At 29.8% G+C, this 18,037-nt stretch overlaps 1 protein-coding gene across 1 annotated transcript in view; it reads left to right on the plus strand.

The window, feature by feature from the left end:
- Positions 1 to 262: 262 nt before the first annotated feature.
- The window catches only part of LOC118181400 (uncharacterized), a 31,058-nt gene continuing 13,283 nt past the window's right edge, over positions 263 to 18,037 (plus strand). Inside the window, exons 1-3 of the mRNA XM_035350530.2 lie at positions 263 to 406; positions 13,578 to 13,878; positions 15,622 to 15,715. Of these exons, the coding sequence (XP_035206421.1) occupies positions 13,584 to 13,878; positions 15,622 to 15,715 (389 nt within the window). The 5' untranslated portion in view covers positions 263 to 406; positions 13,578 to 13,583. The remainder of the gene's footprint in view (positions 407 to 13,577; positions 13,879 to 15,621; positions 15,716 to 18,037) is intronic.

Here is an 18,037-nt window from a genome sequence, read left to right on the forward strand (position 1 = left end):
AAGCCGACAAGAACATTAACAAAGCATCGTACTCTATTACTCTGGCATTGAATGTAGAGAATAGAGAAGGAAGAGGAGAGAGAAAGGAGACAGAAAGAGAAAAAAAAAAAAGAAAGAGGCTTTGGAGCGCGAGAGAATGTAGTCCACCAATCATTGCTCCGTACCTCTGCGCAAATCACTGCTTCCTACACGGGGCAGACACCCCGCTCGATTGGCCGAAGTACGTCTTAGTGGGCGTTCCCTAATCTCACAGTTCCACTATATCTAATTCAGTTGGCACCGTCAATCTACCAAAAACTCGCAACTTAAATTGCGACTTCTTTTAAAAATCAGTCTATAAGAGAAGAATCAATCGCGAAATATTGGAAATTACGGCCAATCCCGATTACTTCGCGTCGTCCAGGAAGTAAGTACACTCTCTCTGATTGTTTCGTAGATCTGTATTTGTTCTAATTCGGCTTTTATTGGTCTTTATTAGACGGGTTGAAATTATTTAATTTAGCCAATCGTGGCTGTTTAGGTTTAATCATAGGATGCAGCGAGAAGAATCAATGAGTGAATATTGGAAGCGATGAGTAGAGCCAGGATATTTAATTAAGGGTTTCTGTGGACGTCTGAAAAGTTTTATGTGGTTGAGTCACGTTGAGTTTCTTGGGAAATTTTTTTCCTCTGTCTTCTGCGCACTTGGAGTCATCGTGAGCTAGAAAGTGGAATTCTCCATAAATAATGGTCTTCATTTGCAGGCTTTTATTTTTTAATTTGTTCCAATAACATCGTTGATTACTCGTAAGTGGATTTATTTGCAAGGTTTTAATCATGAATGTTCTTCAAGGAGAATCATATTACATAAAAAGGAAAACTCATTTTAATTAGCTTATCGGGGAATGCTATAAAATGGAAGGTTGCAAAATAATATTTAAACTCGTTTGGTGCTAATCACAGCCTTGAATGGAGATACATTCTTTTCTTTTAGTCCAAAGACTCTCTGAAGGACTATTGTTTTCGTTTTGCGATTTTGCTTTGCATCACTATAAATTCCGTTTCACTTTTCAAACTGTTGCCACAAAATGTTAGAGTCCTGCATTATATTTGAAGAAATTAAATAATGAAAAATGTGCATAAATGTATGTATATTTCTCCCATTGTGATAAAACAACGGTATCTCGAGCCACAAATTTTGAATAACGTAATCCTCCACCGACTATGGGCATGTGGAAGCCCTAATTTCGAATTTGTAATTTGTTTTATTATCTATTTCTTATTTTCTAATATTTTAACGAATTTTTGATTAATAAACTCAACGATTTCAAAGCGGACAATGGCAACACTGTACGGGGGGGGGGGGGAGGAAATAATCTCCAGAGCGCGAGACTATGTATCGGAAATTCTAATGATCTTTTAAATGTTTTATAATATTGCTGTGGAATTGAATTTTATGTTTTTAGTGCAACTAGAACATGACATTCAATAAATAAAGGTAACACATAAAACGTTAAAAACGCCCCTGTGGTCGTAATATAAAATTTGAAATCTTTCGAATTTTTTTTACTCTTTCACAGACTACAGCATCTGTTGAATGTCTGCGGTAGTTGAATTTCTTAAAGCGGTGTTTTTGGTATGAATTTTCTAATAATGCCTGCAATTTAAATTTACAAAATATTTTCAATTACTTTACAATACAATACGGATATTAAAAATGTTCTTTGTTTTATATTAGGAGAAATCTTTAAAACATACCAATCGAGAACAAATTTTTCATCAAGTTGCATTTGTAATTTCAGTAAGAATGAGTTATCAAGATAAGTTGACCTTAGCTTCTTTCTAATCAGTACTGTGTTCAGTACAAAGATCCCATGTAAATAAATTTACCTATTTTGATTCTTAAAGTTAGTGCACGCTTCCTTTTGTAAAAATGGTTAGAAATCAGTAATGCAACTATACCAATCAGTAATGCAACTCATTATTTTTATGAACCAAATTTTTGATTATTTTCATTGATTGGCTTAAAAGATATGACTTTCCTCAAAAAACGAATTAAAAGATAACTTCATTAAAAGATAAACTAGAACATAGAAAACCTAAATGAAGCAAAGTTCGTTCAGTTCAAATTCAGCTTTAAGAAAAATTATAAGTGTTTGTTCGCAAATTATGGGCATATATTTCTTGTTTTTGACAATAATAATTTTTTAAGTTATTAGTTTTAGTAATATCATTTGATAATTTTATTAGCACAAAGAGGCTTCATACCCAAAGGGCTCAATGGCATTTTGAGTCGTTTCACTTTCTGTGTTGGCTCTTTTTCAAATTGTTGCCGCTATTTGAAGATCGCTATGTATTAGATTTAAAGAACTAAATAATGAAGAATCTGAATGAATCTATGTATGTTTCTCGGATTGTGAAAAGACTACGGTACCTAGAGACATCAAATTTGAATAACGTAGTCGTAATTTGAATACGTCGTAGCAGCGTAATTTGAATAACGCAAAATAGGTAAACAGAACATGGGCACTTGGAAGTCTGAGTTTTGAATTTTTTTTTTTTTTTTTTTTATTCTCTATTTCAAATTTTTAAAATTTTAACGAATTTCTTATTAAGAAATTCGACGATTTCAAAGCTAGCGATAGCAACACTCAAAGGAGGGGAAAAAACCTTTTTATTTTCAGATTGCGAGATTGTGTATCAGAAATTCTGAAGACATGCTGTTTTTAAATATTTTGAGATATTGTGTTGAATTGAATTTTATGTGGTTTAAATGTGAAGAACATGGTATTTAATAAATAAAGGTAACACACAAAACGTAAAAAAAAAAAAAAAAAAAAAAAAAAACACCCCTTTGGGCGTAATATAAAATCTGAAAGCTTTCAGACTTTTTTTAACGTTTTTTGTGTTACATTTATTTATTCATGAAAATAATGAAAAAAAATGAATCACTTAATCAAAAAAATGAATCTCTTAATCAAAAAAATGAATCACTTAATCAAAAAAAATGAATTTGGATTAAGTTAAGGGGAAACTTAACTTAATCCAAATTCTTATTAACTTAATCCAAATAATTATGTATATTTCTCGTATTGTGATAAAACAACGGTACATAGAGTCATCGAATTTTGAATAACGTAATCCTCCAACGAATATGAGCATGTGGAAGACCAAATTTGAAATTTGAAATTTGTTTTATGATCGATTTCCTATTTTTTAAAACTTTGACGAATTTTTGATTAACAAACTCAAGGATTTCAAAGCGAGCAATGGCAACGTTGTGCAGAAAAAACATTTTTATCTCCAGCGCGTGAGTCTCTGTATCGGAAATTCTAAAGATAGGCTCGTTTTAAAACTATTTTGCGATATTGCTGTTGCACTGGATCTTATGGTTTAAGTGCGAGGAACATGATATTTAATAAAGAAAGGTAACACACAAAATGTTAAAAAACGCCCCTTTGGACGTAATTTAAAATCTGAAACATTTCAGATTTTGATTTATTTATTTATTTATTTATTTATTTATTTTCTATTCTTTTATTTAGTGTATTTAGGAAACTTGAAACTTTTTCAGTCTTAAGCATGAATAAAACTGATAACTCCGTTCGCAAAGGTAATTGAGTATAGAGCTAACTGGAGTACTCAAATAACTGATATAAAAGAATGCGTATAAATATTCGTGGTAAGACTTTACGAATATGTAGCCTTAAAAGTAGCTGATAATAAATATCATTAAATATAATAATTTAATTTAATTTAGTGTACGTAATTATAAAGATAGTTATATGTTGGGAAGGAATATGTTACTCTTTCAACATCAGACCAAAAGATAATTATCTATGTTGCAATATTTTCAAAAGCCTTTTCATTAACATAACTACCTCAATATACTTCACTTGCACAACTAAATCTAAAAAAAAAAATGAAAAACTAAAAAGATTTAAAAGCTTTCAGATTTTATATTGCTCCCAAATAGCCGCTTTTTTTAACGTTTTATGTGTTATACTTTATTTATTAAATATCACGTTCTTTACATTTAAACCACAAAATTTAATTCAACAGCAATATTGTAAAATAATTTTAAAATGAGAATATCTTCATAATTTCCTATACAAAGTCTCACGCGCTAGAGATTTAGCCCTCTCCGTACAGTGTTGCCGTTGCTGGCTTTGAAATCGTTGAGTTTGTTAATCAAAAATATGTTAAAGTTTTACAAAATATGAAAAAGATAATAAAACAAATTCGAAATGCAAAATCCGTGTTTCAGGTGCCCATATTCGGGTGAAGGACTACGTTATTCAAAATTTGATGTGTCTAGGTACCGTTGTTCTTTCACAGTGTGAGAAACATACATACATTCATACAGATTCTTCATTATTTAATTTCTTTAAATATAATGCCGGATTCTAATATTTGGTAGCAACAATTCAAAAAGTGAAACGTCTCTTCGCAAAATGCCAAAACGAAATTAATAGACCTTCTGGGCAAATTACCCCTTTCGGCTAAGAAATTTAAATTAAGATTTCGACCTTCATAGTTCACATGTATTCAAATTATAAGCTCCTGCAAATATCATGCTATTTCAAGAATACGTACATTTTGAGCATTTGAAATCATTTTGAAACTAACGCTATGTACAAACGGTGTGCAAACGGTAGTTGCAGATGCTTCTGAAAACAATTTCATAACAAACTGAGTACTGTTTACCGATTTAAATATCAGCATTATTTTTAAAACTATGACAAAATAGTTTTTATGAAATACAAATGGCAAGAATTCTGCATAAATCTTTACTCTGCATTTAAGAGCATTGATCTATACTAGAGAATAGTAAAATCTATGTCCTTAATTATTTAACAACCTCATCTGTCAATTTAAAACTATATTTTTTCCATTATTTAGTAATAGGCTAATTGCTAATAATTAACTTCCATTTATTTTCCATAAAGGTAGATAATATCTAATCTTTCAAATAATTTTTGATTCTAATCTTTAAAATAACTTTTGAATTAACACTGCAAATATTAAAAAATATCGGTGCTAAAACTACCATATTTACTTGCGTAATAGTCGCACGTTTTTTGCCAATTTTTCATTGCGAAAGTCTAGGTACGACTGTTATGCAGGGAAATCTACTGCACAATATTGTACACTTTTGACGATTTTTTCTGCTTCAAAACGGAGGCTGCGACTATTACGTGAAGGCGACTATTAAGCGAGTAAATACGGTATTAGTCCCTTAAAGCAAATAATCCTTTTACTGTTCTATAGAAGTAAATTTTAGAATACGGCGAGCTGTCCAATTTATCTTGATTGTCAGAAAATGTAAGGTGGTTTCGATGTGAATAATTATGTTTCGATGTGAATGTGTAAGCAGAACCGATGTGAATAATTAAAAATTCTTATTATACGGATTTAAGAAATTAAGTAATAGAAGTGTTGTGGCATTTTTCGCATCATTGCATCTGAAATATAATATATCCTTTTAATAATAGCTAATCTTTAATCCAGAAAAGTTTTATACTGCAATAGCACATTGCATTCAAGTATTCTGAAGTCATTTTTTAAATTGGATTATAAATAATGAAGTTACAAACCTTTTTTAAAATGATACTAGGAATAAGAAAGGAATAGGAATGATTCGAATTTTTAAATGCAGAATCATCTAAGTAGCCTTATTATGGTATTCATATGGCATCCAGAAAACTATATTAGAAAAAATTCTGAATAATTTTCTACTTAATATTTTACATTCTTTTAAATTAATTTTTTAAATAATTTGAAAACTAACATTGAATTAGTCGATTTGAATACAGAAATATCTCTTTCTCAAAGTAATGCAGGTAAAAACTTTTATGCAGGCCTTTATGCAAGATAAATGCCTTTATGCAAGATAAATGCTATCGCTTTTACGAAAAATAAATAGCATCACCTTTATGCAAGATAAATGGAAGTGAATTATTTATATCATGCATAAAGGTGATTAACAGAAAATAAATAGCATCACCTTTATGCAAGATAAATGGAAGTGAATTATTTATATCATGCATAAAGGTGATTAACAGAAAATAAATAGCATCACCTTTATGCAAGATAAATGGAAGTGAATTATTTATATCATGCATAAAGGTGATTAACAGAAAATAAATAGCATCACCTTTATGCAAGATAAATGGAAGTGAATTATTTATATCATGCATAAAGGTGATTAACAGAAAATAAATAGCATCACCTTTATGCAAGATAAATGGAAGTGAATTATTTATATCATGCATAAAGGTGATTAACAGAAAATAAATAGCATCACCTTTATGCAAGATAAATGGAAGTGAATTATTTATATCATGCATAAAGGTGATTAACAGAAAATAAATAGCATCACCTTTATGCAAGATAAATGGAAGTGAATTATTTATATCATGCATAAAGGTGATTAACAGAAAATAAATAGCATCACCTTTATGCAAGATAAATGGAAGTGAATTATTTATATCATGCATAAAGGTGATTAACAGAAAATAAATAGCATCACCTTTATGCAAGATAAATGGAAGTGAATTATTTATATCATGCATAAAGGTGATTAACAGAAAATAAATAGCATCACCTTTATGCAAGATAAATGGAAGTGAATTATTTATATCATGCATAAAGGTGATTAACAGAAAATAAATAGCATCACCTTTATGCAAGATAAATGGAAGTGAATTATTTATATCATGCATAAAGGTGATTAACAGAAATCTAATCTTAAAAATAATTTTTGAATCACTGTTAACCTGCAAACATTAAAAAGAATATCTACATATAAAAAAAGAAAGAGTCTGTGTGTGTGTGTGTGTCTCTTTCGTTCGCTCTGCGCATAAGCTAATAGACCCACGGCTACGAAATTTGGTACATAGGTGCATCTAAACAAGAACCAGTGCACCTCGAAGCGATATTTTCGAAATTTGAATTTAATTTTTTTTGATTTTATGTTTTGTGACAAAATCGCGTCATTTTGAGACCTAATGGGCTATAGGAAAGCGAGATTTTACTCTACACATTCCATTTTCACATCGTTATGAAACGTAGGCACTTAGCTATTTTACGAACTTAAAATAAATTTCGTGTTTCAATAAATCGATTAAATACAAATTTATTTAACAAAGGGAGCTTAACACCTTTGCAACGGGGTGTTTTCTTGAAAAGTTTATTTTTAAAAATGTACAAATTATTTTTCTTTGATTTTTGGACACGTTAAACTTTCATCCTTGCGACTGCTTTTACAAAAAGAACTTTGGAAAAATGGTAATATTTTGTATTTTTAAAAAAATTTTTAAATGAAGCTTCCAAGTACACTTCTCACATCTTTAAACATGTGATTTTGGCAACAATTTTCCTGTCTTATTGTTGTTGATATATTTTTGCTGAAATTGCATCATTTTGAATAGTTTCATTCTTTTAGAAATATGAGTTTGGCAACAAATTTTCATCGTATTTCTTATGTCACTCTTTTTAAGAGATTGGCATATTTCATTGTCATTTATATATATATATATATATATATAATACATTACTAATTACGGCATTAGCCTCTTAGTAAGTTGTTCTGCAAAGTAAAATTCTGCGCGGAATTTTATGTTTTTTGAGTTGCTTTCATGTTATTTTTTGCTTATTTCACTACTCATAACATATTGAAAAATTTTGCATGATTTTTTTTCTTCAACGGAAAGTTGGTTAATGTTTTTATTAGAATAATTAATATTTGTATTAAGGGATATAGTTTATTTCATTGTAATTGTTTTCTCTTGAAAATATAAGATAAAATATCATTAATTATACTTTGCTTTTCAGAATTTTTTGTATTCTTTTATGTTATTTATTGCTCATTTCACTGTTTTTAAGATATTGAAAAGTTTTAAGTGATTTTTTTTTTAGGAAACAAAGTTCTTAACCTCCTTTATACCATTTGAGTTCTTAAGATTTAGCAAAGGGAAGTTGGTTAATTTATTTATTAGGATAATTAATATTTGTATTAAGGGATATTGCTTATTTCATTGTAATTTTGATATACGCAATAACTTTTTTTTTATGAAGTTGTTCTGCAGAGTAAAATTCTACGCAGTTTTTAAATTTAACCTTTGGTGTTCCCTTCAGCCATTTTTTCCGGTACATTTAAAAGCCAGACGAAGGCTGGCAGCGAAGCTGCTAGTTAATGACAAATTAATCACTTTTAACACCAAAGACCATCTAGAACTGCAAGATTCACAGCAGATGAATGCTGCTAGTCACTTCTCAGGTTTGCATTCTAGTAGTAGCTGCATCGGTAGTACATGAGTTTTAGGTCATATGTAGTATTAATAAGAACCAGTTTGTTTGCCTTTCCAAGCCATTCAGGGAAGCATAGGCTAGGCTGGCAACCTTAGCGAGATTTGCTGAAATAAGCAGCATAGCGACTTTAAGCACAGAAGAAAAATTAGACTTATTAAGCTCCTTTCAGACGGTGGTATAAATGTCATAAAGGCCTAGTCATAAAGCATAAAATGCGGGAATTCCGTTCACACCTGCGAGACACGGTTATATAAGCCGTAGCCAATTAGAGAAGATAAAGCTAAGGTTTCGCACACTCGCTCTGATTGGTCAACTCTTATACCAGGTCGACAGGAAGTTGGAAACTTTATCTTAAAGCCCCTAAACCAGTTTTTATGACGTAGTAAGGTCTAGTTACTTAGCAACGAAGCTCGGCTTAAAACAGTTATGACATTTATACCCTCATCTGAACGGAGCCTTAGTCTCGAAACGTCTAAAGGCTGAAATGAGTTGTGTCACTTTTCATATTGTTGCCACCAAATTTTACTTCCCTGTATTATATTTAAAGAAATTAAATAACGTGTGTGTGCGATTATTGCAAAGCCTCGAGGGCTATCTGCCTAAAGGGAGGGATGCCTTCGTGGAGGACTTTCTAAGGGAAACTGGCTCGTATATACGTTACACATGGGGAAAACCACGAAAACACCCATGCAGCCAGCACGTTCCCGGGATTCGAACCTCGGACCGAACTACCAGTGTTCAGCGACTTTACCGCTCGGCCGCTGGTGGGCTCGGAATTAAATAACGAAGAATGCATGTGTCTCGCTTTGTGATAAAACAACGGCACCTAGAACCATCAAATTTTGAATAACGTTGTCCTTCACCCGAATGTGGGCAGCCGGAAGCGAAATTTGGACTCAAGAGTCTGTTTTTATTATCCATTTCATATTTTGTAAAGCATTTATGAGTTTTTGTTTAAGAAACTCGACGATTTCAAAGCGAGCAATGGCAAAACTGTTCGGGGAAAAAAAAAAAAAAAAACTTTTTTATCTTCAGGCGCACGGGATTGTGTATCGGAAATTCTAAAGATATGTTTTTTTAAATATTTTGTGATATTGCTGTTGAATTGAATTTCATGGCTTAAGTACGAAGAACATGATATTTAATAACTAAAGGTAACACACAAAACGTTTAAAAAAACATCCCCTTGGACGTTATATAAAATCTGAAAGCTTTCAGATATTTTTTTTTAATTTTTCAATTTATTTATTTAATTTATTTATTTATTTTATTTTTAAATTTTTATTTTTACTCTTAAATATAAGTTTAAAGGCATGTGTTGACTAGTAATTTTTTATATACCAAGAACTGGAACTGCGGAAGCTCGGTCACAGAAAATTACCATTTTCCCAAATTTATTGGGAACGGAAGTCATTTGTCTCAGAACTATTTGAATCTTTCACCGTTGTCTTCTTCCGATCAAAAGATGCGATATCCTCCTTGTGCATAAGATATGTTTCCTTGTATGTTGTTTAAGAGTTTAATTTGTAAGAACTTTTAAGGGATTCTTCAGGATAAACTTAGTTTCCATAGTCATCAAAGGATTCGCTTTCAAAACTGCCTGCTCAGGATGTCTCTTAGCTTTCTCTAGCCTTGAGTGACATTATATAAACAGATTTTAAAAAATTCTTAAATCTTCTTATAATAACATTTCTTCTTTAGTTCCTTTTTTAGCCCAAAGGGGCAATTTGTACAGAAGTGCTATTAATTTCGCTTTGGCAAATTATGTTGGTTCACTATATTACGGCGTTTCACTTTTCAAATTATTGCCACCAACTATTATCGCCCTGTATAATTATTTTAATGAAATTAAATAGTGACGAATATGTACTAAAGTATGTTTCTCGCACTATGAAAAAAAAACCGACGGTACCTAGAGCCATCCATTCTGAATAACGCAATCCTCCACTCGAATATGGGCATCTGGAAGCCAAAATTTGGAATTCATTTTATTATATATTTCATATTTTGTAAAACATTAAAACATTTTTGATTAATTTCAAAGATTTAAAACCCAGCAATGGCAACACCGTACGAAAAAAAAACATTTTTATCTCCAGCGCTCGAGTCTTTCTATGGGAAATTCTAAAGATATGTTGTTTTGCTGTTTTTAAATATTTTGTGATATATTATGTGGTTTGCGAAGATTTAATAAATAAAGGTAAAATGCAAAACGTTAAAAAAATTAACCTTTGAGCATAATATAAAATCTGAAAGCTTTCAGATTTTTCTGAGTTTTCTAAGTATTATTTCCAAAATTTTTCTAAGCGCGATGAGATAAAACTTTAAAATTTTAGTTTATCATTTCAATTAACTGTAACTATAATAGATAGAATTTGCTCTTTTTTTAAACTTCTTAAGAACAGAAAAAAAGTGATGCACTATTACTTAACTGATCACAGGTTCTCAAATGCTTTAAATTTATTGAATTTAAGCATCACTGTGAGAAAGTTTTTGAAACTAAGATTTTTACAAATCACAAAATAACATTTTCAATTATGGAAAAAGTATTATTATACTCTAGCAACGTATCAAAACTTTAGTTTTCTTGCTAGTTCATTAAACTGTAGCTTGTAGCAATATTTATTATGTATGACTAACTACCGGAGAGAAATTTAATTAATATATGAGAAAAAAATTCAGATTTTACTTTATGAAATGCTATTGAATGAAAGTAAAATATCAGAATTACGCTGCTCCGTAACATGTTTGTTACTAATTGAAATCCTTTTTACGGGGAAGGGGGTCAGTGGGATATTTTTTTAATTTGTAGAGTCATTTAGAATTTTTCGAAGTTATGAAAGTGAAGAAAACCGCAATGTCCTCGCCGAAATTCGAACTCTGGACATCTCGAACACGCGTTGATCGTGCTTCCAGCTGCACTACTAAGGCATACAGAGAGAAGGGAGGAAATACCTTATAAATTCTAAATATTAAAATATACTGTTTCTTCAAATGAATACAGAAAATCTTTTGTTGGTTTGGAAGGAAAGATATTGGGTTAAACAGCTCGCATTCCATAAAATTAAAGCTAAATTATGGGCGTAATTAAATCATATGTGGATTAAACTTGAAAGAAAACTAAAAAAACAAAAAAATCACATCAGGATGAAATTTCAAATTTTTATAATAATTAAACTATACTATATATCCAAATTTATTTAGTCAACAATCGAATTTAAACTTGCACACTTTCTGAAATGTGTGTTCTTTGGTTACAGCAAAAACGTAACACGGATATATTTCTGTGCTGCAAAACTTGGATCGACTTCTCAAAATGAGTAGTATTTTGTTATTTTATTATTTAATTTTTTATTTAAATTTCATATTATAGGCAGCTATGCCGAATTTTTTCAATTGTGAATATTTGAAATAAAATTTATTTTGATAACAATAACAGCAAGGTAAAGCAAAAGTGTTATGTAATGTTTTGTTCAAATTTTGTATGGCTAAATTTCATTGCACACACAATTTTGACGTTTTTCAGAATTGTGACTGAAATATATACAGACGTGTATTAAAATAACGCTTTATCCATGATTTTTATTCAATTTCGAAGCGAGCAATGGCAACACTGTATGGGGAAAAAATATTTTATATCTCCAGGGCGCGAAACTGTGTATCGGAAATTTTAAAGATACGCTCTTTTTAAATTATTTTGTGATATTTGCTGTTGAATTTGAACATAAAAATATAAAACCTAAAAGCTTTCAGATTTATTTATTTATTTACTTCTATACAAAATCATTTTATTAAATAAATGTTATTTCTTTTAAGATTTTTAGCAAAAAATAAATAAATAAATTCTTTTTGTGTCTTACTACTTAAATATTTATAATTAGCTCAATTTTCCCAGAAGGGTTATTAATTTGGTTTTCGCATTTTGCGTTGGTTCAATATAAACGGCTTTTCAGGTTTTTCTAATTGTTGCTACTAAATATTAGAGCCCTGGATTATATTTAAGGAAATTAAATAATGAAGAATCTGCATGAATGTATGTATGTTTCTGGCATTGTGAAAAAACAATGATACCTAGAGTCATCAAATTTTGAATAACGTAGTCCTTCACTCAAATATGGGCATCTGGAATCCTAAATTTGGAATACGTTTTATTATCTGTTTAATATTTTGTAAAACTTTAACGAATTTTTGATTACCGAACACAACGATTTCAAAGCGAGCAATGGCGACACTGTATGGGGAAAAAATAATTTTTATCTCCAGCGCGCGAAACTGTGTATCGGAAATTTTAAAGATATGCTCTTTTTAAATTATTTTGTGATATTTGCTGTTGAATTTAATTTTCTGATAAGAAATAATCATATAATATTTTCTAATAAGAACATGGCATTTGAAAGGTAACACACAAAACTTTAAAAATAAACGCCCTTTTGGAAGTAATATAAAACCTAAAAGCTTTCAGATTTATTAGTCCAAAGGGATTTGAATCCCGAAGGACTATTAGTTTCGTTTTGGCATTTTGCGTCGGACTCATAAATGTCGGTTCACTTTTCAAACTGTTGCCACAAAATGTTAGAGTCCTGCATTATATTTGAAGAAATTAAATAATGAAAAATCTGCACAAATGTATGTATATTTCTCGTATTGTGATAAAACAACGGTACATAGAGTCATCGAATTTTGAATAACGTAATCCTCCAACGAATATGAGCATGTGGAAGACCAAATTTGAAATTTGAAATTTGTTTTATGATCGATTTCCTATTTTTTAAAACTTTGACGAATTTTTGATTAACAAACTCAAGGATTTCAAAGCGAGCAATGGCAACGTTGTGCAGAAAAAACATTTTTATCTCCAGCGCGTGAGTCTCTGTATCGGAAATTCTAAAGATATGCTCGTTTTAAAACTATTTTGCGATATTGCTGTTGCACTGGATTTTATGGTTTAAGTGCGAGGAACATGATATTTAATAAAGAAAGGTAACACACAAAATGTTAAAAAACGCCCCTTTGGACGTAATTTAAAATCTGAAACATTTCAGATTTTGTTTTTTTAAATTTTATTTTTTGTTTATTTACTTATTTTTAATTTTCTTTGATATTGAAGTATTCCTTTTTGTAGTCACAAAACTTGAATTTTATTAAAATGCACAATATTATCATTGCTGGGTTAATCTGATAATCTTCAGTGTGGTATTTCAATTTCCTTAATTTTTATATGCATATGTGGACAGAAAGAGTTACATATGTGTATAAATAAACTGATTAATCTTTATTTCTGGCAGCTGATTATGCAGACTAGTTCGAAGCAGGCTGAGAATCGAGGGAATTTCCACAGTATTCAAGTTATGTTAGGCCTGCAGCAGGAACTGCAAGGATGTCCGCAACACGAGGCGATCGCAGCCGTGTCTGCGGCACTCGGATATGCTCCGCCACCGGGTCATCCGCAACAATCGCTCTCTTTTGGCGTGTCCAGCGCCAGCAGCATGAGCAGCAGCATGATCAACAGCATCACGCAGCAACAGTATACCACCGCCCGCCTAAGAGACGGTTTTGCTGAACTCGCCGCTTCGAAAGATTCAACGGGTAAATTCAGAATTCTTTAACTAGATTTTTAAGCCTAATTTTCGGAATTTTTACTTTGCTAAGCTTCGTTTTTGTTTATCTGCACATTAAATATTCTCTAAAATAGATGCTTTTGTTCACGAAAGAAATAACTTACTTGATTGATTTTAGAAAAATGAGTTGTTGAAAAAAATGCGCTATTGAACATTTATTTATTTATTTTGTTAAGTGATGTAACTTGCTTGTATGTAACTTACTTCGCGGTATACTTTGTGGAAAAATTTGTGAGTTAAAATTAGTTTTATTCTTGACTTGATCTACGAGTCAATTTTGGCTACCTTTTTAGACATGATTTGGTTTTTATAACTAGTTCTTGCATAGAATAATTAATTATTGTAAATCAATCAGAAACTGATTAGTTCCCCTTGAACAATCGGAATTAATTTCCGATTATTAACAATAATTGTTTCAATATTTACTAGTAGCATATTTTTTTTTTCCTTTTAATGAATCGTTATAATTCTTTATATACATATATATATTTAATTTCAAATTTTAATATTGCCTATTTATAATATAATTTAATTAATTATTATATATTTATCGTTTCAACAAATTACATAGGGGGAATTCGGTAAAGAAGCATTTTCATTAATTAAGATGAAATTAACACGCTGTTATTATTATTTATTCCATTTGATGGTTGTACAATTTCGAAACATTTTTAGCCCAAAGGGCGTTGGCCCAGAAGGGCTATTAAATTCGTTTTGGCATTTTGTGGCCTTTCGCTATAAAAGGCGTTTCACTTTTCAAATTGTTGCCCCCAAATATTAATGTTCTGTATTATATTTAACGAAATTAAATAATGAAGAATCTGCATAATGTATGTATGTTTCTCTCACTGTGATAAAATAACGGTACATAGAGCCATCAAATTTTGAATAACTCCACCCGAATGTGGGCATCCGGAAGCCCAAATCTGGAATTTGTTTCATTATCTATTTCATATTTGTAAAGCATTTATGAGTTTTTGAGTGAGAAACTCAACGATTTCAAGGCAACAGTATACGAAAATACAAAAACATTTTTATCCTAAGCGCGCGAGACTGTGTATTGGAAATTCTTAAGATATGTTCATTTTAAAATTATTTTTCGATATAGCTGTTGAATTGAATTTTATGGTTTAAATGCAAAGAACGTGATATGATATTTAATAAAAAAAGGTAACAAAACATTAAAAAAAAACGCCCCTTTGGGCGTAATATAAAATCTAAAAACTTTCAGCTCTTTTTTTTTTTTTTTTTTTTGTTTCTTTTCCTTTTGATTTAATATTGATCATGAATTTTACTCCTTGCATCATTTTTTATAAATCATAGAAACATATTCATTTGGCTATACAAGTTATTTTCAAAATAAGAAACTCAAACATAATGCATTTATAATGAACAACTTTAAGACTGATATTACTTAGATCAAGTATGGTTTAAAAACATCCATTGAAACTATCCTTGTTATAGACATGTATGATCTTAAATAGAAATACACGTCAATAACGCCACTCTCTTCATCTATAAGTTTTGCTAACTTTATTTGCTGAAAATTCTTAATACATGCAAATAATAACTTTTTTACCAATTCTTGGAATATAATATACAATATTTATGGCGTAGCATTTGTAACTATCATCATCCGTATTTATTAGATGTATTCATGGGTTTGATATTTATTATTTTATATTTAAAAATTATTGTTCTTATTTAATAGATCCATCAAAACAGACGACAGCTACTTCAAATGATAAAAGTTCGCCAGCAACAAGCAGTACCGCAGAAAAAACAGTGAAGAAAAAGAAAACGAGGTAAGTTGAAAAATCTGTGCAATTATATAAAGCGATTGTATTCTTCACTTCGTTTTATAATACAATGTAGATGCCATGTCTGACTGTAAGGGTGATATCTTGAAAGAAGTCAATGAGTTACTAAAACCTGAGATGGAGAATTCAAGCTGCATTAAAAGATTTTCTTCCGGTTATCCCCTTCTTTGAAGAGGAATTTACTTACTTTTCTTTAAGAAAGCATCTGACTTTCTTAGTATTAATAAACTGTTACGGTTATAGATATAATGCAGCGTAGAAGGATTGTCTTTTTCTCTATAAGTTGGCAGTGAATGCTCATTATTTTGTAAGCCATATTCTAAATTAATATATAGAGCTCCAGTGAAATACTTAATTGTTTGTTCTTTTAAGATTTATAATGTATATTAGTTTAATTATTATAAAAATTATGGATCTATCTGCTAGTAAGAACTGCTATTGTGAAAGACATTTTACAGAAAACTTTTACGAAATTTACTTAAAATTCAGCTTCGTAAATTTAACTTTAAAATTAGTATTTACTTTTACAAAATGATGATTTTATCGCTTGTCAGTACCTGTACAATTCAATCTTTGCTTGAATTCAAATGAAAAGTTAATGGCATTCATTTTAATGCTTTCCAAAAACAAAATGGCAAAATCTTTTTTTTATTAATAGCAAATTAATCCACTTTAAAAAAAATCAAAGACAATGAAATTTTCTCTTTTCATTTAAAACTATTGCCAAGGAAAGGTTGAATATTATAAATAGTCAAAGCTGGTGTACATTTCTTCTTTTATTAGCTTTTATGAAATCATAATAGTTACAGTAAACTTCGAGAAGGTATTACTCAAGAGTTTTTCTTGGAAGCAAATAATGTGATTTCAACAGTTAAAAGAGGACGAATGTAGATCAAGACAATTATTTTTTATTACTTTTCTCAATGAAAGGCGTCTATATTCGAAAATTTCAGCTGATCCAATGAATTGAGAATCGTTCCCCCCTTCCTCAGAAACATTTTTGTTTAAATTGTCAATTGATAGATTGCTTTAAAGAACTGATAATTACTTTAAATAAAGATAAATTGCTTAAAGAATTGATAATTGCTTTAAAGAACTGATAATTACTTTAAATAAAGATAAATTGCTTAAAGAATTGATAATTGCTTTAAAGAACTGATAATTACTTTAAATAAAGATAAATTGCTTAAAGAATTGATAATTGCTTTAAAGAACTGATAATTACTTTAAATAAAGATAAATTGCTTAAAGAATTGATAATTGCTTTAAAGAAAGATAAATTACTTTGAAGAATGTTAAGAAAGAATTTCAGAAAACTAAATATAATAACTGAATTAATGTATATAAAAAGTAAAGTTTTTATATAGTAAAGTATATTATTATTTTCACTAAAATATCCTAAATAATACTAATAATAATTTACTACAAAAACTTTGTGTTAATAGGTAAGCAATACATAAAGTTAAATTCTTTTCTTAATTATAACGCTGAAAATGTTCAGAATTACAGATGATACGACCCTAAATTGTACATATTATCGAATCTAAGTTTTAAATTTTTCTTGAACATTTTGAATTATTTCTATAAGAGTAATGATATGGAAGAAAACAAAAAGAAATCTTATCTTATTGTGAATATTTTTTAATTAAAAAACTATAAATTATTTTTATTAAACTATTATTTTTACTAAAAACAAATTTAAAGTTTTCATAAATAGATTAATTTAACTGATTTTGTTTACAGTTTTCAGAAGATTTTTAAATTAAAGCAAGCGCAAAGTGAAGGGGAATACATAATCATTTAATTTTTTTTTTTTTTTAAAGAAAAAGAAAAAGAAAAAATCTGAAAGTTTTCAGAGTTTAAATTACGTCCAAAGGGGTGTTTTTTTAACGTTTTGTGCGTTACCTTTATTTATTAAATATCATCTTCTTCGCACTTAAACCATAAAATTCAGTTTAATAACAATGTCGCAAAATAATTTTAAAATGAGCCTATCTTTAAAATTTCCGATACACAGTTCCGCGCCCTGGAGATAAAAAGGTTTCCCACCCCCGTAGAGTGTTGCCATTGCTCGCTTTTAAATCGTTGAGTTTGTTACTCAAAAATTCGTTAAAGTTTTACAAAATATAAAATCGATCATAAAACAAATTTCAAATTTGATCTTCCACATGCCCACATTCGTAGGAGGATTACGTCATTCAAATTTCGATGGCTCTACGAACCGTTGATTTATCACAATGCGAGAATTATACGTACATTTATGCAGATTTTTCATTATTTAATTTCTTCAAATATAATGCAGGGCTG

Source organism: Stegodyphus dumicola, chromosome 3, assembly GCF_044657685.1.
Source record: "Stegodyphus dumicola isolate Sdum_Otavi_A_Nest chromosome 3, ASM4465768v1".
NCBI classification, from domain to species: domain Eukaryota; kingdom Metazoa; phylum Arthropoda; class Arachnida; order Araneae; family Eresidae; genus Stegodyphus; species Stegodyphus dumicola.